The sequence below is a fragment of the Bipolaris maydis genome (genome assembly GCF_028858645.1).
Source record: "Bipolaris maydis strain C4 unplaced genomic scaffold PSV08scaffold_3, whole genome shotgun sequence".
In the NCBI taxonomy this organism is placed as follows: domain Eukaryota; kingdom Fungi; phylum Ascomycota; class Dothideomycetes; order Pleosporales; family Pleosporaceae; genus Bipolaris; species Bipolaris maydis.
The window spans coordinates 1,203,327-1,225,795 of NW_027093859.1; the positions used below are offsets into that span (position 1 = coordinate 1,203,327).

The following is a 22,469-nucleotide window of genomic DNA, read 5'->3' on the forward strand; positions in this document are numbered from 1 at the left end:
GCGTGTCAGAAGAAGCTGGGGTGTCGGCATTGTCAATGACAAAGAAATAGTGACGGGTTTACATATCAGCGTAGTGATTTCTGGGTTTTCGCTTTGCTTTTTGGCGGCAATCTGCTAGGAAGACTCCTGACTTCCTTTCTAGACCACTTGATTATTGGTGTAAATAGATCGAGTGAGCTGCTGGGCAGCCAGTCCACCAGGTCTTCATGTATAAAGCGTCCCAGCAACTTGAACCTTGTGCCATTTACCCATTTTTCCACTGGCCACTTGTACATCTTTGGCATTGATATCCGTGATCCCAGCATTACACAGTTGGCGTGAACATCGGCAAGGGCTCGTGCGATCAAGACCAATTGTCTTTGCAGCTTCAATGAAGTACTCAGACCAACGGATTAGCGATGAGTCCTGAGCAGTTACGTTGGGATCCATGCAGCAGATCAGAAAAGCGACATCCTGAAATTCTAGGTAGTCCTGTGTTTGAGGCTGGCACAGGCTTGTTCGAAGAAAAGAGGCCAGTCCTTGATCCCTGCTACCAAGTCACGTGAGTGGACCTAGTTGAATTTATCGTGGAAGACATATTATTTTCCACAATTTCCAACTAGGAAATCATGGTTTGGTGGGGCTTGCTCGGGTTGGATGGGACTTGGATCTCTTGCCCGAGACAAGAGCAGATAGATGCTCGTCTGCGAATTCAATGACCCACATACCAGTTCCACGCTCTACGTCCAGAACATTCTGGACATCTTATAGAATGGTTGCTCGATACAGATTTCCATCGAGTGTAAGACGAAAGGCGTGGTGTTGGAGGTCGAGTCTATCTGCCTCGGTCTGGTCGAACTGGTGTAAGCAACTAGACCATCTGAGTGACAGCAACACGGGGCTGACACCGGGATTTAGTACTGGACACATCCCTTCTACCTAATTATGGTACCATCTGGCATTTTCATAGCAAAAAACTGAATACAGATGACATGGCAGACGTCGTGTAGGATGATTGAGTGTCTCCAAAGGCAGAGTCGCGTTCGTCGCTTTGCTCCCTCTGCCATGGCACCTATTTGTCAGACTAAGCATCTTAGGATTAATACGCTGGACGGGACCACGTCGGTTTCGAGCGACGATTCGGAGCTGCTAGCCTTTTCAGCTGTAGGGTCGCTGGTGGCATGTGAAGTCTCTTCCTGCGCACCATCTGACAGCAACATTACGGTTATCGGTGGGGAAGCAACAAAACACACCGGCCGAATGCTGGTTTTAAGCTCCCTGATGGCATGATTCGCATGTCTCTCAAGTGGAAAGTTCTCCGATGACGGGTGTGTAAAGGATGGACACTCTGCTCTTAACGTGGCATTCTTTAGGCGCCCCATCCAATCATACCGGTTGTTCGTATAGCCCAGCGGAATTTCCCACACCTCTGTATCTATTAGGAATAGTCATCTTGATCACTTGCAGACGCCTTCGTGTTGGTGAGTATCTTGGCTTATTGAGATGCTAACGCAAGTCGAGTCGGATGCAATTTGCCTTTGCAGTAAAACTGTCCATCGCTGGGCGTAGTGTTAATTGCTATTGTCTTATGATTATGACCTCCAGAGAATTCTTGAATTGGTACTCTCGGCAGTAGGTGTTGCTGTAGGATGAGACACACACTTAAGAGTTAAAGGTAGTTTGGGGGGAAAGGATAACGGGCGTACGTAAGGCCACAACTACCTGCGGCTGTGGTTTGCCGATGACCCCGCTGGACCTCGGTGGCTGCTGTAGTAAGCAATAGTAGCTGAGGCAGAAAATTTACGTGAGACGGCCACGCTTGAGCTGTTGACCGGTCAGAGTATAAATATCTATGTAAGAAGCTGTTTTCACAGCTGTAGTTGGAAGAAAGCAGACGGCTGTGACCCTGCGCCAAGACTGCGAACCCTTATTTTCAGCGCACAGTGACATACATCGTTTGCTTTACTTCATTCCACTGTTTCCAAGACTTCTTATTGAGATTCACTGCTTCTACGGCCATTACATTCTCAATCTCTTGTTCATCATCTTCGCCCCTATCAGATCTCGCTGTCTCAATCGCCAACACTAAACGGCATACTTCCCATTCCCTTGGCACACAGCTACAGAGAGCTGCATCATCTTCAGAAAAATACGTGGACCGCCACGATTCGCTGCCTCTGCAACCGACACCAGCTGATCTTAACCGAACAAGCACTGACAGTAGTCCACTTCAAACAAGACGCATTCACTCTTCACTTGGTTCACACACGAAGCAAACAGGCACATTTGGTAATGGAGTCGTTACATGAAATTACAATTATGACTACGTGCAGTCAAGGAACTGCAGTGCCCCTAGTAGGGACAACATACATAAACGATTAGGATGGAAAAAAGGTCATTAGAGGACGAATGTCATCCGTCAGCTGCTTCAACCACGGAAGCTGCGAGCCACAACGGGCTCCGACCTGGTCGTAGGAGCGTTGGCTGCACCAACGGGTCCCACACCGGGCAATGGCCTGAAAGCAGGGAAATCAGGCCAGTTTCCTAGCCCGGCAGGGTCACCACCGAGTCGAATCCATTTGGCGTGGGAAGGAATGTCGCCCGCAAGGACGAACATACGATACCAGCCGAGTGGTGCAATATATGGTCCCTTGGGCGCCTTGACGGAGCAAGCGTTTCCTGAGCATGTAACTTGAGGGAAGAGAATACGTGCACCCATGGAGCTACCGTGCGTGCTGGACTCAGCTCCCATGAGCGACACCTTGATGGGTCCACCTGCACTAGATGTGACGGTGAAAGAGTAGTCGGCCTCCCAGTTCCAGTCGTTCTGAGGAAGATCGAAGGTTGGCTGGGGGATTCCAGAGAGGAGGTATGGGGGAAGGAAGACCTCCAATCGATGCTCCTGGGGGTTCACGTTGTCCTGCGGGTCTGAGCCAGACACAAGTACTCTTCCGTCGTCCATTACTACAGCCTCTGAGTGGTACATGCGTGCAATAGTGGTGTTGGCCATGATGCTCATGCGTTGATGCTTGGGCTTCCTGGAGTCATACAAGATGGCGTTCAGGTTGGGCTTTTCGGCGAGACCAAAACCAGCTTCACCAATCTCGGCTCCGTTCAGGATCAAGAAAGTGCCATCTGGGAGAGATGCCATGCAGGACATAACACGACGGGATGGCATACGCTCAATTGTCCACTTGGGTTGGGCAACATCTGGTGCCATGCTGACGCAGTTGTCAAGTCCATAGCGCGGGTTCTTCGCTGCGCCACCGCAGATGAGAACCTCAAGAGGATCACTGTAAGGGTAGTACTGAGGAAGAAGAACCTGAGTACCCTCGTATGGGTAGGTTCGGCCTCCTGTAGGGTCGGTGACAGCAGCAGGAACCTTTGGCAGAATGGTCTTGGTGTCGAGAGTGACCTCGTCCAGGATACGGGCTTCATTGTAGTACTGGATGAAGATACCACCGGATGGAAGTACGACAAGGAAGGGGTACAGGTTGTATGGGTCAGTGTCTTGCAAGTACTGTGCGTGCTTGACTGCTCCAGCCTTGGGAAGGATCTCCATGTTTGGCACGGGGGGACCGTTGGAGCCGTCCTGGCCACCGACGATAAGCATTGAACCGTTAGCCATAAGGAGACCGGTAGGATACCAGCGGCCTTGTTGCAGCTTCACAGTGTTCACATCCTCCTGCCAGTTGTTGGTACCGTTGACGCCAAGCTTGCCGTCTGGTGTGTACATGCGTACACCGAACAAGGAATCAGTTGACCAGCCACCAATGTTAATCTGGCGACCAGCACGGTCAGGCAGAGTCAAACCAGCAGCGCAAAAGATATCGGTCTTGATACCGGTCAACTCGCGGAAGGCGTGGAAGATGTCACCTCCAATTGAAGGGTCAAGCTCGTAAGCGCCGGTTGAGTTGGGCTCTCCAGTTCCGTACTTCTCGAGGAGAGAAATCTTGCCGTTGACCGCGGGCTGCGAAATCAATGGAATAATGGGACCACCGACCAAGAACTCATAACGCCCAGCTGCGTTGCCTGTGGGGTAGTTCCACACATACAGGGGATCAGCTCCCTCCCACTTGTAATGGGACAGACGGTTACCCTGGCCACAGATTGCCTCAGGTGCACCGGGGCATGACATGTTACATTCGGACTCAGGGGCGGGCTTGGAACCGGCTTTCTCGATGCCATCCAAATCACCACAGAAGCATTCTTGGCCATACTCTAATCCAGCATGCATGAAGCCGAATTCTTGACACTTGCTAAGACACCACTCTGGTGAGTTACCAGTCTCGTTGACAGACTTCCATGGGAAAACTTGGCCACCGACATCAGTGATGCAGCCTTGGTACTTCCAGCCACCCACAGTCTCTACGGGCTTTGGCGGTTGATAGACCTTGAGGGGATTCTGGGTGGAATAGATGCTCATCCTGTTGGGACCTCCGCATGTCTCGTCTTGGTTTCCGGCGCATTTGGTGTTGCATTCAGACTCGGACTGAGCGGGTGCGCCTCCCATCCTGACCTGTTGAAGTTAGTATCTGAGTAAGAACGAAGATCGTCGGGAATACTCACAAAGTTATCGCAGAAACATTGGTAGCTATACTCCATGGCGGCGATTTCGAAACCGGCATCGGCACATTTCTTGGTGCATGATGCAACCGTCATTTGCTGGTCATCGGGCTGTTGGTTGTTGAGAATACGGTATCCAGGTCCATCGACGTAGCAACCCTTGTATTCGAAGCCTTGAGGAAGACCGGTGGCAGCTGGTGGGGCGCTGGACGTGCTGGCTTGAGCAGACGTCGTAGGTGTGGTAGTAGTAGCGGGAACATCAGTACTGGAAGCGGCAGCACTGGAGACGGGCGGACTGGAAACTGGAGCACTGGAAACAGCAGATGAGGTGCTGGCTTCGTTGCCCGTGTAGAACCTCCACAAGGTCAATCGATCAGGACCTCCGCACATTTCTGTTTGGTTCCCGTTGCAGGGCATGTTGCACCCCGTGTTACCGTCGGGAGCCGGTTGGCCCTGATTCCGCAATTGGTTGTCGCAGAAGCATTCTCCGGCATACTCGGTACCAGCATAGGTGAAAAATGCTGTTCGGCATGCGTCTCTGCATTTCTGGTTCGTCATACCACCAGTTACTCCAAAGGGTGCCGACAGCGACCTTGCTTGGACGGAGTCGGTGTAGCAACCTTCAGCGTGCCATCCGACCTTGGGGTCCTGTGCGCTGACTGTAGATGCTACAGACAGTGCCAGGAGCAAGCTGTGAGACAGCCTGAGAGCATGAGGGGGCGCCATGTGAGGCGAGAAACGATGGCAGAACCGAAAGACAGAAGAGAGTATCGAGAAAAGTCTCGACAGGCAGGAATGATCGCCCGGTCGATGAGCCCTGTGAACTCTAGATGGCACCCCAGCCGATATCTATATATGCTCCTCATAACGGCAGACAGCGATGAGATGGGGACATTGGCCAATGGTACGCCTAATCCGGTCACTTCGACACGTCGAAAACCTAGTCAGTCAGCTTCGGTAGTTTAGCTTGGCGACGGGTGAGCTGCATGGCTGTGGCGGCCAGAGCGAGCAGGAAGCAGCTAGAAAAAAACTGGAACGATTCAATAGTCATGGTCCCCGTATTACGGCTGAAAAGCGGAATAGGAAGAGGCCGAGTGTCGCTATCTCGTTGCTACTCGCTTAGGGCGTGCGTCCCGCAGCTTGGTTCTCGCCAGATGGGTATCGTGCGTTATCCCGGCCAATCAAGCACAGAGCTAAGCCAGGGATCAATTTATCTATTCACGAAGTTTCCTGTTTCGTCGTGGATGGGTAAGCAGTGGAGGAGTACTTCAGGCTGAGGGCTTGTGGTAGCATGCCTGAGCAAATGGGCGCAAGCGAATGACTGCGGTATGGCTCCATGGGGCCCATGTGAGGATCCAGGTCGCGCCATGACAGCGCACACGTCCGGCATCCGAGGCCTGAGGCCGAGTTGGGTTCGCGGCATATAGTGTGGTGGTGTTGACGGAAGAATACTTACGAAGGTGCAAACGTGGGCTAAGTTTAGCACCGCTGGTCTCTGGGACTCCGCTAGCTTCACCGACCCGGGAGCCCACAGTGTTGGGTGCAACACCACATCCGCCGTCATCAATGAATTTGGCCCTTGAGCACGCTCGATTTTGAGCGTTTTGCCCGATGCACACCAGCGGGTCGATAGATATGGAATCGTGTCAGCATTGGGCGAAACAGGCAACAGATGGTTTCCCCCTTGCAAATCTCACGGCAAGGCCCTGTCGCCCATGCGAGCCGCCCCGCGAGGCATGCTTGGTGAGATAATATCATGCTGGCGCCAAACAAAAGCCCAGTGTGGAAACAGGCAGCAAAGAAGTGGCTTTGCTAGTGCGCAAAAACACGGCTCCTCGTCAACATGGCCAAGAGAGGCCGTCTGGCGGTAGTAGGCTTGTGGCTGGGTAGGTAAAGGCATGTGACCCGGGGCTAAGACAGCTGGGAGTAGTGTAAGTATACCACCTCGCTCAGCCCTGTCCAACGTCGCCGCCACTTTACTCTGCCAGCAGCTGAGTTGGCGGGAGCAAACGTGTGCATGCCAGTCACGCATTTTACGCGGCTCTTTTCATTGCCAGACTACGCAAGAATAGGACTAGGGAACCCTGGCCGCCTTTTCACATGCATGCTCAAAGCCCCTGGGCCACTATGTTTTCAGTTTTGCTTCTGTCTACGGCCCCAGATTCACCGGAGCGCACCAAGTCGTCCGTTGGAAAGCCGTTTGTTCCATGATGGTTCGAGTCATGCTTCTCATACACCGTTTTGTGTACCACCTTCGGATCAGGAGAGTGTTAGCGCTTCACACACTTAGCTCCGACCTTTATCGAGGCCGTCGACTGCCCTGCATAACCCCAGCCGCCAAGCAGCGGCCATGCGAGAAAGGAGCGCTCTTGGCCTTTCCCGGCCAATGGTATCTCCTCAACCTCGCCCCTTTTTCGGATTATCTCTGCACAATCTCATGGCTTCTTGACTTATCACACGAGTATCTTGCCCATACGGATTAGGTGCCAAGACCAGCCTTGCGCAGCGACAATGCTGTATCTAGGATCCATGCAACTACTAGCTGCAAATCCCTCAGGACACTACTAGCTACCGTACTGAGCATTTCAAATCCACCATTGCCCAACGATTAGATGCAGTCCTCCTTTACCAAACGTCTTTGCAAGTTCAAATCCTGCGGCAACATACTCGGCCGAGTACCATTCTCAACCAAAATTGTTGCCCAGCCGAGTCATGAGCAAACGGAGCTCGTGTATAAACGAGGATAATTTTTTCAGAGGCGCTGTCCACGTGCCGGGCACATAAACCAGCACGCCCTGGTAACATTGCATCTCGCCAATCGTCCTGGCCAATTCAGAGCAAAGACTAGTTTGCCGTGAATACTTACTGCTATCAAATTTGAAGCGAGGCCCACCAGCAGGTAACGCCATTGGAGGCCTGATGAGGGCCGAACTAGCTGAACAACACGGCGGCGGGCGTTCTAACTACACCCATTGGGATCGTCCCGTCGGGTGGGTGTTGTTGACAGCTCTGCAAGACCCCTTATTGTCACGTTCATACTGCCAAGGCAGCATGCTCATTGCCTCAGCGTTATCGCTTCATTCTGGATATTTGTATCTTTATTGTATACACGGTGGATAAGCGGGCCCTGGAACCCTGTGCAGATAACCAGTTTGCCCCACATATGCTTATTATGTACTACATCCATGAGGATGAGTAGTACATGTCCTATCTGCTATGCGTATCACCTGATACCCATTCCTTTCAGCCTTTCGGCCTCCACCGCCCACTCCAGGCGCTTTGACAGCAACCGGCGATGTGAACACAAGGCAAGCGAAGCGCAGAGATCGTAGTTGCGTATATACCTCAACAGAATCTCGATGGCTGTGGTGTCAGCGAGCGCCGTGGCTTCAGCAAAGTTCACTGTAAGACGCAAGTTAGGCTCAGCCCGGCTAGCCACTGCGGGGTAGACTGGTGGGGGACGGCACCCACGATAGTAGAAGAGTGCCTGGCAGGTCTAATCACCATCAAGTCTCAACATCTACGCCACAGCTAGCAGCCTCTAATTAGGTCTTGGATTCTGACAGCCAGTCATGACTCAGGCCTTACCGCCTGTTCGGGCGTGCATCTTCGACGTGGACGGCACCCTTATCAACTCGGAGGACATCTACACCACCATTTACAACCATATTCTGCGAGAATACGGAAGGCCCGAATACCCCTGGCCCATTAAAGCCACGCAGCAGAGCAGAGGCTCACGTGTAAGGGTCCCCCCACAATCAAAAGCAATCTTCAGCTCCTCAGGTTTGTATGTAGGGCACCAATCGTCTTCTCGCCTGGGCGCAGGTACCACTTTCCCCAGCGGAGTGGGCATCAAAAGAGAAAGCACATACACATTTGTTCAAGAACAGCGAGACGCTTGCTGGCGTCGATGATCTCCTTCGTACGCTGAAATTCCAGACCACGCCACCTATATTGTTGTCGCTTGCTAGCTCCGCAGGGCGTGAGAAGTTTGCGCTGAAGACATCACATCTACCATGCATTGGGCGAACATTCCAAGACTCGGCGTTGCAAGTGTTCGGCGACGACCCAGAAATGTCTGATAGCAAGAAGAAGCCTGAGCCTGACATCTTCCTTCTTGCTCTTAAGCGGCTGAATGCTGCCAACACGGCGCGTGGAGAGCGCGCGCTTGAGCCCCGCGAATGTCTGGTCTTTGAAGACTCGATCGCGGGGGTTGAAGCTGCACGGCGGGCTGGCATGCGTGTGGTGTGGGTGCCACATCCGGGCTTAGCACGGGTCTGCAAGGGACGCGAGATGGATGTCCTGATGGGGAGAACAGAGGAGGATGATCAGGTACCCGACTATGCAACTCCTGTTCAGGGCGAAGTGAGAGGTCCTGTGGCTGGCAAAGATGGACGCCTGATGTCAGAGGATGGAGTGGTGGAGATGAGGCACAGTCTAGAGAATTTTCCCTATCAAGCATATGGCATCGATGTTGTCGAATGACAGTGGATCGACATGATAGCTTTGCTGCACGACATGACAGGAAAAAAAACAAATATAGAAGTGGTTGGTATTTATGAAATACCATGTAGGGAAAGGTTCGGCTTGACTCGGTTAGCTTCTCGTATCGAGCCGCTGCTGTCTCTCTTGACAGATAGCGAGCGACTCAACCTTTTGTACATCCCGCGTGACAAGACGCTAAGTAAGCTCGGCAGACACAGACAAAAAAATCAGTAGTACTAGAAGCGAAATGCTCGGCAAGGGGCAATTGAGCCCAACAAATGGCATACAACAGAACAATCGAAATGACTCTGCGTACTGCACCAGCCAACAAGATTTACAACATCTCTTACCCTTTCCTATACCACCCACTCCCCACAGCCTTCGTCTTCGCCTCCCCCGTGTACCCCTTTGCCCACTCATCATAACCCGCTGAGCTGAACCCACTCATGTCCGGGAAATCCCTAGGACACCCCAATGCCTTGTACCCAGGCACCAACATGGCAGTCAAGAAATTAACCACACTCTGCACCAGCACGACCGAGTTGAACAGTTCGCTCGGGAAATTCGCATAGACTGCATTGTACAGGAAGCACGATAGCGCCTGGGGGTTATTAGGTAAATCCACGGGTCCCACAACCCACGACTGATCCGCGCCCGCGCCCCCGATCGCCGGTCTAGCGTACAGATAGACATCCAGGATGCCTGCGGCGGCCTCGACGACCGTCATGGGTGTCGCGCGGCGGTACCAGCCCTGCTCTGGGATGCGCTCAGGCACGCGTGTGTATTCCAGCTCTGGGTCGTTCCACTTGCCGCCGGGCTTGGGCTTTGCGCCGTAGAAACTTGTAATGGAAGCTTCGTTTGCGAGGGTGCCGTTTGAGAAGAAGCCGGGAATGAAGTAGTAGGCGCCCATTACGACGCCGGCCGAGGGGAGGTTGAAGTAGAATTGAGCGTTTGCGGCGCGGGAGGCGGCGTAGCGGGCTTTAAAGTGCTCTTTGATGGCGTCGGTGTTGTAGGTGCCGTTGCCGTGCGCGAGGGCTTGCTGGTGGAGTTGCTTGAAAAGTGAGGGTTGGAAGGAGATGTTGTCGCCGCTAAGGTAGAAGTCGAGGCGTGTGGCGGAGGCGTCGCCTTCGTTGAATTTGCCGTGGCCTGCGATGCCAGAGGGGGTGCCAAGGAGGGAGTTGAGGGCACCATTTAGGACACCTACGCGTGCGTCCGGTCCACCGATGCTCATCTTGGTGGAGAGAATGTCACCGCCATCGAGGGCTCCGCCGGTGGCGAGGAGCGCACTTAGGTCTGGAGCCATGTTGAAGAGGGCTTGGGTTCCGGCTTGGATTTGGGCGATTGTCACGATGCCGTTTCGTGGGATATCTGCGGCTTGTTAGTTGAATACAAAATAAAGTTATAGTAGTGCAGAGCTTACATCCATGATTTGCCAGTGTATTGAGACCAGGACAAGGACCACGCTGGTCAGTAGGGCCAGGAGGCTGGAAAGGATAGTCCGCTGGGACTCTTTAGTAACATTTGTGAACTAACTATAGTATACATACCCTCAGGAAACCTCTTCAATCCCTTTACAGAGTCGGATGTTGGGATGAATCCTAGTAGAGGGTCCAAAATGGGTTTGAGGATGTCTACGAGTTGGCGAGGCTTCACTGAAGTAGCATTTCGGCTTTGCAGCTGACGTTTAATTTCAGCGCGTGCTTCTGGATGGTTCAAGAGAGCCTCAAGACCTTCGGGTTTGAGCCATGGGAAAGCTAGCGCCGAGGGGGTGGCGAGGAGAAGTAGAACCGTGTAGCGCATAATTGCTGTGGTTGATGGAATGAAAGAGCTGAGGCAAATGTCGGCATGCTTTTATATCGGGCCCGTTGCTGTTTTGCTTCATACTTTCCAACAAGAGTATCCAGCTTCACTACAAAAACCTTCGTCATTACAAATACTCCTTTTGCTTTTTATGGGTAACTTTGGGTTTAGTTTGACACTACCAATGATATCCCTACACTACACCTGCCAATCAGGATCTCTTAATATACCTTTTATGGCTAGACCCTGATTAGATGGAAAGAAGACGCACGATTTCGTACGTGGCTGGTGAATCCAACTCCGCATTAGGAACAATCAGCCTTTTCTGGATAATAAACAAGTCCTGTTCCCTGCGCCCGATCATCGACTAAGCTTTTGCCGGAGCGGGAGAGCGGCTATCCAAGAGTTCTATGAGCGCTTAATTTGATCCGTCCATTTGGAGTAGGATGATCGAGCACTAGTGCAACGCTTGGCCTAGTAGTATGCCGCATGTGGGGTATCTTGACAGACGGTTGACGTCCCGCATCTGCAATTTGCAGATCTAGAATTGCAGATCTTGACCTAAATACCTATAGGTTCCCGTCCGTAGCGGAAGCCTGCAGTACTCGACTGTAGGTACGTAATAGGCCAAAACTTGGTAGACAATCATGTGCACTTTCCGTGGCACACATGGCTTCTCTTTTCACGCATTTATAGACCTGGATATGTATCGGTGTGCGGGATGATGGTTGTTTAGGTGAGTAGAAAGCTTGCAGAGTGATTGGAGATACATCGTCGATGAGCGTGTACAGTGGAGAGCAGTGGGCCATGTGCAAAAGACTGGTATGCACTCTTAGAGAAGCAATTCCGCTCCCTAACCGGTGTTGGTGCTAGTATCGACTTAGCACCTAGTGAGCGTCAGAGTCTGGACCGTGACCTTCGCTACGAAGGAATGGCATGACTAAATCTCCGATGTCATCAGGGTGACGTGAGGTTTGGTTCACCATTTCGACTAGGTGGGTACCATTAACTTACCAGCTCAACCTAACGAAGTCAGGGGGGAGACTTCAGTATCAATAATTCAAAAGTTAACGCACGTTGAATATCGAAGCGCAGATATAGGTATTCAAAAGACTCGGTGTTAAAAACGACACCCAGACTGCAATCAGCCTAGTTCCATCCCAAGCTATGTGAGGTCGCCATTTCGCTTCAGTCTAGCATTGAACACAAACCATCCCATCAACACCGGTACACAATGCACTGACAAAGCGCATTGGCACCAAGCGGATGAGGCATATGCGACAGGAATGTCTCGACACAGTGGTCCTGACTGTAGCGAGCACGACATATCGAAAGCGCTAAATGCGCTGGTGTGACATTGAGGATGATCTCTCGTGATTTTGTAGTCAAGCTCACTGTTTTGCCAGAGGAGCTGTGAAAGCTTACGTCCAAGATGATTGCTTACAAAAGCTACACAAAAGCAAGTTGGCTGAAGGCGGAGCGTCTGCTGAGTGTGCAACAACAGTACCGCAGACTCGGCGCGAGACGTGATTCGAGGTAGGGCTGGCGGGATATGTTGTACGCCCGTTATCTTAGACGACCATTCACATACGTTGTCCAGGATACTTGTGCGCGCAAGGAAAGATTTTCTAGTTACAATCAGTGTTTTTTGCTGAGACCAACACGCACTCTGTTCAAAACAAAGAAAAAAAATATAGTGTACACCGAAACCTGGGATTGATCCTCTTGTTAAGCAAGAATGTTCTGTCAGTGTCGCTCTACACTGTATAGATACATCCGACAAGGTTGAAATTTCAGAATCCATTCCACAATCGACGCTCGTCAATAGGAACCTTTCAACCTAGTCCAGTCGAGGCCAAGGGACACTATGCGCTTGGGGTGATCAATCTTACTGACTTGTCAAAACGACGATAGTCACTGACTGCCTGCTCCAAGATGACACAACTTCTCAACAACACTTCATATTCTCGTTCCAGGTACACAGATATATGTACCCAAAAAAACGGCTATTGGTACGTTTTGATGCTACCACTTACACAAGACATGCCATTCACGCCAGAGCACATGTCACTGTACTACACCAAGCAAAACCAATATCGGAAACAAAGAGCAGATCGAAATGAGAAACGTGCCTCCCTATAGCTGAGATTCTGTAGAAGTCTTTCAGTCAGGCGGCCAAGTCTGTGCTGCATCCGTTGCATTGGACTTGGGACACCAAATCCTACAATCACAGCCCATCCATCGCCACACCATGGCACAAGCATATCCAAGACACAGCACTCAACGTTGTATACCGAATATCCCTCCAACGATAGGTTCATTTAGAACATGCAACTTACTCATCAACTCTGAAAGCGCCTGTGGGGGGAACCACAACTCAGTCATACTCACCCAACCGAACTACAGCATGACATCCGACACAAGCATTCAGCATACAAATTCCCCACCCCACTCTTCCTCTCCAACCCAAAAAAAAACCCCCCAGTCTCTTCCTTTACCCTCCTAAAGTTACTCCTCAACCATGTCCCTCACCTCCAAAGACCAACCCCCCAGTCTCCCCCTACACGAACCCCCCACCCCAACACCCACAACCCCTTCCTCCCAACCCCCCCGTGCCCACCACACCCTCCGCACCGAAGCCGCCGCCTTCCTCGGCGAATTCATCGGCACCTTCATGTTCCTCTCCCTCGCCTTCACCGGCACCCAAATCGCCCTAAACGCCACAGGCAGCAAAGAGCCGTCCAGCAGCGACTTGCCGCTTCCCGACCTGACAAAGCTACTCTACATATCCCTTGCCTTTGGCGCCTCTCTCGCCATCAACGTCGCCATCTTCGCCGATATTAGCGGCGGGAAATTCGTACGTTCCTTCCCTTACCCCCCCCCCCCCCCCCCCTTTCCAACTTCCAATCCAAAAAAAAACCCCTAGACTTGGCTAACAAGAACCTCTTTTTTTTTAAAAAAAAAAAGAATCCAGCAGTAAGTCGTCGGGCTCTTCCCCTCCCCCTTGGCGCTCCGAATAAACGTTTGCGCAAAAAAAAAAAGTGGTCAAGTTTAGTACGTAGTTAACTAAAAAAACAAAAAAAAACAAAGGTAACAACTGCACTCTACCTCACGCGTAAAATCCACTGGCACCGCGCTGCACAAACCATCTTCTCTCAACTTGTGGCCTCCATCGCTGCCTCGGCCTTCATCTCCGGCCTTGTCCCCGGTCCCCTGACAATCGGCACTACGCTCTCCGCCGACATGTCCGTCACGCGCGGCATGTTCCTCGAGGCATTGGTTACGTCGCAACTCGTTCTTACCATCTTGATGCTTGAGGGGGGCGCGGCGAAACCAATGTATATTGGTGGGGCGCTGTTTGTGGGCCATGTGTGTAGTGTGTATTATACGGGGGCGAGTTTGAATCCGGCGAGGAGCTTTGGAGCGGCGGTGGTGGTGGGGTTTACGGGGTATCATTGGATTTATTGGGTGGGGCCGTTGCTTGGGGCTGGGGTGGCGAGTGCGGTGTATGGTGGGGTGGGGTGGTTGAGGAGGGAGAGGGTGGTTGTTGTGTAAAAAGTAATGTTACATATCTATGTAGGGGCTATTGTGAGCATGTATAAACTACCATTTCACTTGTTCAAGTTCCATTGCATGGCTTTCTTCGTAGGCAAATCTCTTGCCTGCCTCTTGGATCAGTTCGATGTGAGCAGAGGAGCGAGGCGTGACAAGGCACTCGAATGGCATGGGTCGGCTTATCGTCCCAGGCTCGAACTTTGCTTCACTACGCTTCACGCGTCCCGCTGCGTCTACGCTGGGAGTGATGTTGAACACGGCAAGTGTCTGTGCGATTGTGACGAATAAGGCGTGATCTGCTACTTGTCTCCCCGGACAAATCCTCCTGCCGTACCCAAACACGTGCGTCCGTGGGTCTGGTTCCGAGTCTCTCCCCTCCGATGCTATAAAGCGCTCAGGTCGAAATGCCATGGGATCGCGATACACGGCCGGATCATGCATGAAACCCCAGTTGTTCGCTAACAAGATGGAGCCCTTGGGTATGCGGTAGCCCCGATACTCATCTTCTTTCGTGCTCGTATGTGGGATCCCCATGGGGGCGACGAGGTGCCAGCGATGTGTTTCTTGGACAATGGCGGAGATATATGGGAGGTTGAGGAGGTCGGCTAGGGTGGGGAGACGGAGGCCTTGGGTTACAGAGTCAATTTCTTGTTGGGCTTTTAATTGAACTGTAGGGAAGAGGTGGATTGCGAGGAAGAAGGTCGTGATTGCTGAGACGGTCTGGTGGGATCTCAGTGAGTTTGTGACTTGAGAATGCGGTAATAGGTGTGTGAATAGAGTCACTCACAGTATCTGCGCCGCCTAGGTACAGGGCGAGTGCTGCCCACTTGTGGTAGAACTCCATCTCTGGGGTGCTATCTGCACTTTCTATGCTTTGGGAGAGGAAGGACGGCGTATGTCTCTTTTCTCTCATTTGCTGCTTGACGAATTGGTAGGGCCGGGTTGTGCATTGATCAAGCTGCTTTGCCATTTCCTTTGCTGTGCATTTGAAGCCTGCACCAGGCATCCAGTCGGGTATGTATTTCACTGACGAGGTTAGAAAGTACTTGTCAATGGTCTCGGAGGAAAGAGCATGACGAACTGAATGGAAAAATGTCAACAGCCCATCGCCCAGGAACAGTAGCTTCGGCAAACTGCTCCATGGTCTTTTCCGCCACATCAACCAGTGGATCCTTTCCATGTGGAACAATGTTGTATCCATATGTGATTTTCAAAATCACACTCCCAGCTTCCTTACGAACATGCTCAAACAGCCGATCTGGAGACTCCAGCATATTGACCAGAAATCGCGCGGCTTCGGCCTCCTGGACGCGGTCAAAGACAGAAAGCGATGTACTCGTACTCGTAATCTTTGTGATATTCTTCCGGTGTATCTTCCACACATTGTTGTACGGTATCATGACAGTGGCATGGCGCCAACCCACCCTACAAGCAACAAGCCCGTGGTTAATATCGACTTGCCTACTCGGGAACAAATGTATCCACTTACATGTCACCTGCAAATACGAGACTCGGTCTTGACGAGTAGATTGCAGAACGGTCGCGCAAGAGGTCGAGAGCAATGGTAGGGTCGTTGATGATGATAAGAGTCTGGCCCATGGCTGTCACCGAGGAAATGGGGCCATATAGCTCCTTGTGCTGCAACCAGTGATGACACTCGAGCATGCCTGGCTTGGGCATGTCGTTGACGTTTCCCAGTATAGGGATTCCCTTGGGCCCTGGGGGCAGAGGCAGAGCATGTCTGTTTTGCCAGAACCTGATCACAGCATACAAGAGGCCGACGGCTATGAGGAGGAAAGCTGCAACGGGGGTTACGATAGTCATGACAAGAACGGTTGCATTTCACGATGTGCAAAGCTGGTGGCTGAGGACGAAGGGATCTTGAGAAATTCGCTACTTGATTATTGATCCACCTTGGGAAAAGGCCCCCCAGTGCGGAGACTGGTGGGAGGGGGGGGGGGAAGGGTAATGTGGAGTGTTGGGGGCAATCACATGGCACTTTGCCGTATACCGGTAATGCCCGATGCAGTGCAACATTCATGTGCCTGAAGAGGGCCCGTCAGCGGCTGACCATGGTGGCCATGGTGGTGATGTCATCAAGACCCTAGTGTTGCTTTTGAATACAAGCGAGAAGGGTCTAATCAAGGTTGATGCGGGCGATCTGCATCTCATCGTTTGAATCTCATCGTGGAGAAAAAAAACCGAGGGTGTTGTTCGCGGCAAGGATCAATTCGAGGCTCAGTCTAGACTTGGCGTCTGTTGACGATCAAGGGAAAAACGCCGGGTCTGGTTCAATGGCCAAGCCAAAGAAGCCCAACGCACTAACCCACACTCGTGCAGCGCGCCACGAGCAAGTAGGGCCGACCACAACATCATAGGCCAAACTGGCCCTCAACCTCCCTCCTTCTCTGCTCGCGCTCCATCTCCTGACGAAGCTTTTCTGCATCCTCGGTGATGCCCTTTTCGCCCTTTTTGCGCTGTCTCTCTTCATACAGAGCCCTGCCCTTCATGATCCTGGCGACAATCTCGGCAGCATTGACGTTTTGGAAGCCGTGGTCGCCAATCTCGCGGTAGATGTCCATCGACTTGGGCACAGCGTAAGGGTCGAACTGGAGTGGCATAAAGGTGGTTTTGCCATGGTAAATAGTCAGGGGAGACGAATAGGGGAGGGCGTGGAGGAAGGCCTTGCTAAGGGAAAAAGGAGCGCCGAAGATGGTTGCGTGGACGTACTGAACAAGTTAGTATGTAATTACAAAAACGACCCAATCGGGGCGTACCTTGCACTGCAAAACGCATAGACCACGTTCGAAGATGTTCATGATCGGGTAATTGATGCCTTTCCAGTGGTTGATGACCTCGTCATCGTGGATGCCGGCAATCAAAAAGACGGGGCCGTAATCTTGGCCAGTTTTTTGAATGCGCTCCTGCTTGGCTTCGTCCGTGTACCATCCGTTCTCCCTGGCGCGGTCTTCTTCGCACTGTGTGACGGAGCGCAGGAATTCAATGTGGCCAGAGGAAAACAGATCCCAGCCGCCGTCGACGTAGACAACCGACTGGCCCTCCTTGAGCCCCTTGCCCTGGACGAGCTGGTTGAACTTGCCCTTTTCCTCCCTAACGGGGCCTACTTGCGAGGCCGTGGATTCCTGGCGGGGGTGATCGGGGCGGGTAGGGCTGGTCACGGCGCTGGTCGTGGTCCTCCGCAGCTTGACGGGTCGAGAAGCATGCCAGTACCAGACATCGCAGCCAGGGGCACGGCCCGAGGTGTCAGTCGCATAGTCCTTGATGCGCTGCAGCATCTCCTGGCCGGCCTTTGTGCGCTCTGCCTCGTCGCCAGGGCCCTCTTCGCCAGTCAAGCGCTTGTCGAGCGAAGGGATAAAGTGGGAGCGGGTGCATAGCAGCATGCGGCCGACGAGGTCGGTTGTCGAGATGCCCGGGGTGCGCTTGACAACCTTGAAGCGGCCGGCCTGCTTGACATAGCGGTAGCAGTCGCGGCCATCGCTGTCCGAGGTGATGTCGTCGCCGTGGACAACATACTGGCAGCCGTAGTGGGTAATCCAGGGCAGCGAGGTAACGTAGGGGGCTCGGGGAACGGCCTTGGTTGCCCATCGGCAGGCCTCGACGGCGGTGACACTGTGGCAGTCAGCCGGCGCAGGGCGTTTAGGGGTGCAGCGAGGAGGCCTACCGCTCGTCGAGGCGCATTACCGTCGGGCCCTTGTTCTCGAGGATGGCTTCGTCCGAGTGGACGCCGACGTAGAGCTCGGTGCCCAGCTGGCGGGCCTGCAGCATTGCGCCGGCATGGCCTGGAGGCGAGGGTGAGCGCGGTGAAGGCGGTGCAGAGAGACAGCGGGCGTACCGTGGTGGGCAAAGTCGAAGCAGCCGTCGACCCAGATGCGGTCGTCAGAAACGGGCATGTCTTGCTGGGGATCGACGGGCCATTGGCCTTGGGTGGGGATCCATTCTCCCTGGCCGAGGGTTAGCAGGCGGGCTTGGGGCGTGTGGGCGAGGGCGAGGGCGTGCTAAGTACATACGCGGGCGCTGTGTCTGCGCTGCATGGTGGGCGGTGTTGCGGGGGGGCAGAGGCAGGGTGGGTGGAATGGAGGGGGGCGCAGGGCGGGATGTTAGATGTTAGAGAGAGGACAGGCCGTTGGGGCGGCTGCTGGCTTGGGGGGGGAGGGGGGTGGGATGTATGGCGGCGAGGGGGAGTGGTGGTGGAGGAGTGGCAGGGGTGGTGGGCCTACTCGGGCCTGGCTGTTCCTGCGTTGGTCAGGCTGGGGAATGGATGGGATGGATGATAGGCGCGCAGTCCATCAGCTGGCACCGCGAACCGAAACACGGCCTGGATTTTGGCATTGTCGCAGCAGCGCATGGTGCTCGTGGAACGCGCTTCGTGTTTAAAGCTCGTGGCGCCCCGGTCCGCCGAGTCTGTCGCGTCCTGCTGCCGGCTTGTTGTTGCTGCTGCTGCTGTCGCGGTCGCAGTGCATGCATCGAGACAGACGGCACGTCGACAATCGCCCACCGCAGAATCGAGCCCGTCAGCCAGGCGGCGGGCGCATGTTCAGACAGGGCCCCAGGGCGAAACCGCGCCCCTGATCGCTCGGCAGCCCCCACCCTTGCTCGCTGGCTGGATGCCTCCCGCTCACCATGGCCGACCACCACGACCACCACGGCCACCACGACCACCACCAACACCACCCCCAAGCCCTCCACCACCAGCCGCAGCAGCACCAGCACAGCATCTTCTCCCGCCGGCCCTCCTTCTTCGGCGGCAGGCATCGCAACGCCTCCCGGCACGGCGCCGCCCCGTCCCTCTCGCAGTCGCACGCGCATGCTGCCCCCGCAGACACGGCGCCGCCCCAGCTCCATGTCCAGCCCGCGCCGGCCATCACGACTGCTGATGCTGCTGCTGCTGCCGTCCCGCATAGATTAAACACGCCCCCTCCTCCCCACGACGCCGCCGCCGACGCCGCCCAGCAGCAGCCCACGACCCCCCAGCGCCGCCGCCACGTAAGCAGGCACAGCATCGCCTCGTCCGTCACCGATCTCGGCTCCCAGCTGCGCACCTCGCGCTCGGCCTCGCTGCGCACCACACACTCGTCCAGCACCCGCAAGACGTCGTCCTCGTCGCACTCGAGGACGCCCTCGGCCACGCTGGCCCTCGCCGAAGCAGAAAAGGCCGCCGCGCCCCAGCCAGCCCACGCCCAGCGCCCGACCCTCTCCGTCTCCACGTTTGCGCGCTCCTCCAAGCAAAAGGCCCACGACACCCCCCAGAGCCCCTCGAGCGCCGTCGACAAGCCAAAGAACGCCTTCGCCATGGCCGTGCCCATGCCCCTGCGCCACCCGCCCACGCAAAAGGACATTCTGCACGCAAACCAGCAGTCCAACCGCACCCTCGCCCCTGCCGCCCCCATCCCCGTCCCCAATGGCTCAAACCCCAACCTCGTCTTCCAGCACATCCAAGAGCTCGCCTCGAAGCGCATCTCGACGCTCGACTACCTCCGCAAGGCGTATGGCCCTCTCCCACTTGCCCTTGCACAAGCTAACATGCCACCGCCACAGGCACGAAGGCCGGATATACTGGTTCAATACCCTCCTCTTTTCCAAATCCGACCTCACCCGCCTCCCCTTCTTCACCTCGCGCAACCAAGCCCGCCGCGCTACCCACTACCTCCTCCTCGGCTTTTCCCTGCCCACCATCCTCGACCTCAACGCAAACTCGCCCGCCGACTACCTCAAGGCCCTCAATGCCTTGCTCATCGAGTTTGAGCAGTACCAGTCCATGCACCCTGCCGATGGCTCGACTCCTTCGACCCTGAGCCGCGCTCGCCTCCCGCAAATGTTCAAGCGTGCAAACATGGGCATGACCATGGCTATGGGCAGCAAAGGTCGTCGCAGTAGCAGCGCAACCGGTGACTTTCCTATCCTCACCCCGAGCAACAGCTTCAGCGGCACAGAGGGCATGGGCATCGACTCGCCACCAACGGACGACTTGCTCCTGCCAAACGAGTCGTATACCCATCTGCAGACGCCCTCGCTTCCCTTTGACCCAGACTTTTTCAGCACCTTTGCCACCCTCTGCGACGTCCTCATCGATTGCTACACGCGTATCCTGTCCATGCTGAGTACCCCCGAGAGCGTCGCCATAGCTGGTGGAGGTGCCCCCAGTGTTGTCGGCGACTTGTTCAACAAGGCCGACGCACGAGTCCGCAAGATTATCCTCGCCGGTGTGGTAAGAGAGTTTGAGGATAGCTGTCGTGCTGGTGTTAAGAGCGAGGTTGGCGGTGTCGGTAAGGTTGTCCTAGGTGGCTTGATGTAAAACACACACATACACACACAAGGGAAACCAAGCTAACAAATATTTTGGTCATGACGGTTTGGCATGGGGCATATACAAGGGTTTCAATTGGGGAAATTAACGATTTCAGGATTTTGTTTTGTGATATCCACTGCCATCTTTTTTTTTTGTAATCTACAACTGACTTTTTCTTTTCTCTCTTTTTTTTTGTTTTTTGAGGGGTTCGTTATAAGACGCATCTTTGTTGTAATATTTTTCTTTTCCTTTTTTTTTTACTCAATGTTGTGTTGGAGGTTAGGCATTTCACATAGAAATAGGAGAGATACGATATACATAGATTCATGCTTCTGTATCAAAGACTTTGTTCTGTACCAAATTCAATAGCCTTGGATTCACACACACACACAAACTTCGCTTCCCGTCTCCACACAATAACAACTCGACATTGTTTTCTTTTCGTTTCGTTTTCTTCGACTAAAACGATGATTTTGCGTGATACTGGGTGTTGTAATTCCCCCCCCCCCCACTCTCTACACAGTTGGGCATAGAGAATAACAGTTTTCCACCTACGTCCCCCCCGCGCGCCTACGCAGCAGCAGTACCCGCCTCATTCTTCTCGACTAAATCGACAACCCCCCTCCCCCTCCCCATCTTCACCATCTTGACCTCCTCCCGCCCCTCACTCCCCACCGCATCGCCCTCATCCAGCCCCTCAGTCCCCCACACGGCCTCCTCCTCCTCCTTGACCGCCCTCTTCACCTCGGCCAGCTCAATGCGCATACTATACGCGTCCTCGCCATCGGCATAGTACTTTGCCTCGACCTTGTCGACCTTGAACCCCAGCGTCTCGCGGTACAAGTGCAACGCCGCCGTGTTGGACACGCGCACGTGCAGCGACACGTAGTGGGCGTTGAACGTCTCGGCCATGGCGCGCTGCGACTGGCGCATCAGCTTCTCCGCCAGCCCCAGCCGGCGATGCGTGCGCATCACCGAGAGAGACGTAATGTGCCCGTGTTGCACGCCGTCTGTGGGCTCTTCTTCCATCTTGGCCAGCACGTACCCTACGATTTTCGGCGGGTCGTAAGGCGTTTTGGGCGGCCGTGACACCTGTTTGTTTCGTTTAGGGATTCGTTCTTTGCATTTTGGGGGAAGATGAAATTCTTTTTGTTCATTGGATAATGGAAAGGCAGGGGAGGGGTTCCGGGGGGGGGGGAGGAAAGAGTTGATATCACGTGCTTAAAACTTAACTTACATCCACCGCTACGTAGCTGAGTTGCGGCCAGCTCAGCGCATGATACAGGTAGTACTTGCAAAAGTAATTTTCCGGCAAATTCGTGATATTGGCGAGCTGCACGTGTGGAATGTCTTCTGGGCGGAGTACGCGAATGTCCATTGTGTCTTTCTTTCTCTTTTTCCTCTTTCCTCCTTCCTTTTTTTTTGGCTCGGGGATTTCCTAGCTCTTTTCTTTTGTAACCAATGCTGTCGTGTTGTAGTTCAAGTTTCAATTTTTCGAAATGACCGACTAACTCTTGGACTGAAACAAACAATGCAGCTGGTCAGATCGCGGCTGCGGACGGGGCAAATGTTGGGTCACAGGTTCGGATACACGAGTGCGTTATGTAAGCCTCAACTGTGGGGGTCGGAGGTTGCACTAGCGCGGGGCCTATCTCCGTTGCTTGAGCAATGACATGTGGTCAATGTACTAATCAATTCCATTCAATGCCTGATAATACCTATCCAGAAAGTGTGTTGCTATGTCAGCTTCCTGATGCTCATCTTTCCATACATATAC

General features: G+C 53.7%; 9 protein-coding genes across 9 annotated transcripts; 3 read left to right on the forward strand and 6 right to left on the reverse strand.

Moving 5' to 3' along the window:
- Positions 1–65: 65 nt before the first annotated feature.
- On the reverse strand, positions 66–1,199 carry PSV08DRAFT_368942 (uncharacterized protein; the record flags this gene model as incomplete). Its single annotated transcript, XM_066093154.1, has 5 exons — positions 66–259; positions 309–526; positions 644–743; positions 958–1,051; positions 1,086–1,199. 5 exons carry the CDS (start codon positions 1,197–1,199, stop codon positions 66–68), a joined length of 720 nt encoding a protein of 239 aa, XP_065949578.1.
- Positions 1,200–2,264: 1,065 nt separating this feature from the next.
- PSV08DRAFT_274836 (glyoxal oxidase N-terminus-domain-containing protein) lies at positions 2,265–4,646 on the reverse strand. The gene is made up of 2 exons (XM_014219431.2): positions 4,549–4,646; positions 2,265–4,498 (listed from the first exon to the last, which is right to left on the reverse strand). The coding sequence occupies exons 1-2, from the start codon at positions 4,639–4,641 to the stop codon at positions 2,408–2,410; spliced, it is 2,184 nt and encodes a 727-aa protein (XP_014074906.1). The 5' UTR covers positions 4,642–4,646; the 3' UTR covers positions 2,265–2,407.
- Positions 4,647–8,063: 3,417 nt separating this feature from the next.
- Positions 8,064–9,349, forward strand: PSV08DRAFT_359886 (HAD-like domain-containing protein). Its single transcript, XM_014219430.2, has 2 exons — positions 8,064–8,285; positions 8,341–9,349. The coding sequence occupies exons 1-2, from the start codon at positions 8,118–8,120 to the stop codon at positions 9,028–9,030; spliced, it is 858 nt and encodes a 285-aa protein (XP_014074905.1). The 5' UTR covers positions 8,064–8,117; the 3' UTR covers positions 9,031–9,349.
- On the reverse strand, positions 9,330–10,830 carry PSV08DRAFT_399716 (uncharacterized protein; the record flags this gene model as incomplete). The annotated part of the gene is made up of 3 exons (XM_014219429.1): positions 9,330–10,398; positions 10,451–10,531; positions 10,578–10,830. The coding sequence occupies 3 exons, from the start codon at positions 10,828–10,830 to the stop codon at positions 9,377–9,379; spliced, it is 1,356 nt and encodes a 451-aa protein (XP_014074904.1). The 3' UTR covers positions 9,330–9,376.
- Positions 10,831–13,351: 2,521 nt separating this feature from the next.
- PSV08DRAFT_173076 (aquaporin-like protein) lies at positions 13,352–14,385 on the forward strand (the record flags this gene model as incomplete). The annotated part of the gene is made up of 3 exons (XM_014219428.1): positions 13,352–13,687; positions 13,798–13,806; positions 13,921–14,385. The coding sequence occupies 3 exons, from the start codon at positions 13,352–13,354 to the stop codon at positions 14,383–14,385; spliced, it is 810 nt and encodes a 269-aa protein (XP_014074903.1).
- A 48-nt stretch (positions 14,386–14,433) lies between these two features.
- PSV08DRAFT_196934 (cytochrome P450) lies at positions 14,434–16,209 on the reverse strand (the record flags this gene model as incomplete). Its single annotated transcript, XM_014219427.1, has 4 exons — positions 14,434–15,105; positions 15,173–15,411; positions 15,467–15,810; positions 15,875–16,209. The coding sequence occupies 4 exons, from the start codon at positions 16,207–16,209 to the stop codon at positions 14,434–14,436; spliced, it is 1,590 nt and encodes a 529-aa protein (XP_014074902.1).
- Positions 16,210–16,593: 384 nt separating this feature from the next.
- PSV08DRAFT_399718 (uncharacterized protein) lies at positions 16,594–18,437 on the reverse strand (the record flags this gene model as incomplete). The annotated part of the gene is made up of 5 exons (XM_014219425.2): positions 16,594–17,114; positions 17,163–18,015; positions 18,068–18,185; positions 18,239–18,347; positions 18,414–18,437. 5 exons carry the CDS (start codon positions 18,435–18,437, stop codon positions 16,758–16,760), a joined length of 1,461 nt encoding a protein of 486 aa, XP_014074900.1. The 3' UTR covers positions 16,594–16,757.
- A 589-nt stretch (positions 18,438–19,026) lies between these two features.
- PSV08DRAFT_217675 (uncharacterized protein) lies at positions 19,027–21,014 on the forward strand (the record flags this gene model as incomplete). The annotated part of the gene is made up of 2 exons (XM_014219424.1): positions 19,027–19,889; positions 19,942–21,014. The coding sequence occupies 2 exons, from the start codon at positions 19,027–19,029 to the stop codon at positions 20,696–20,698; spliced, it is 1,620 nt and encodes a 539-aa protein (XP_014074899.1). The 3' UTR covers positions 20,699–21,014.
- A 3-nt stretch (positions 21,015–21,017) lies between these two features.
- On the reverse strand, positions 21,018–22,249 carry PSV08DRAFT_386058 (acyl-CoA N-acyltransferase). Its single transcript, XM_014219423.2, has 2 exons — positions 21,930–22,249; positions 21,018–21,784 (listed from the first exon to the last, which is right to left on the reverse strand). Exons 1-2 carry the CDS (start codon positions 22,068–22,070, stop codon positions 21,263–21,265), a joined length of 663 nt encoding a protein of 220 aa, XP_014074898.1. The 5' UTR covers positions 22,071–22,249; the 3' UTR covers positions 21,018–21,262.
- Between the last annotated feature and the right edge of the window lie 220 nt (positions 22,250–22,469).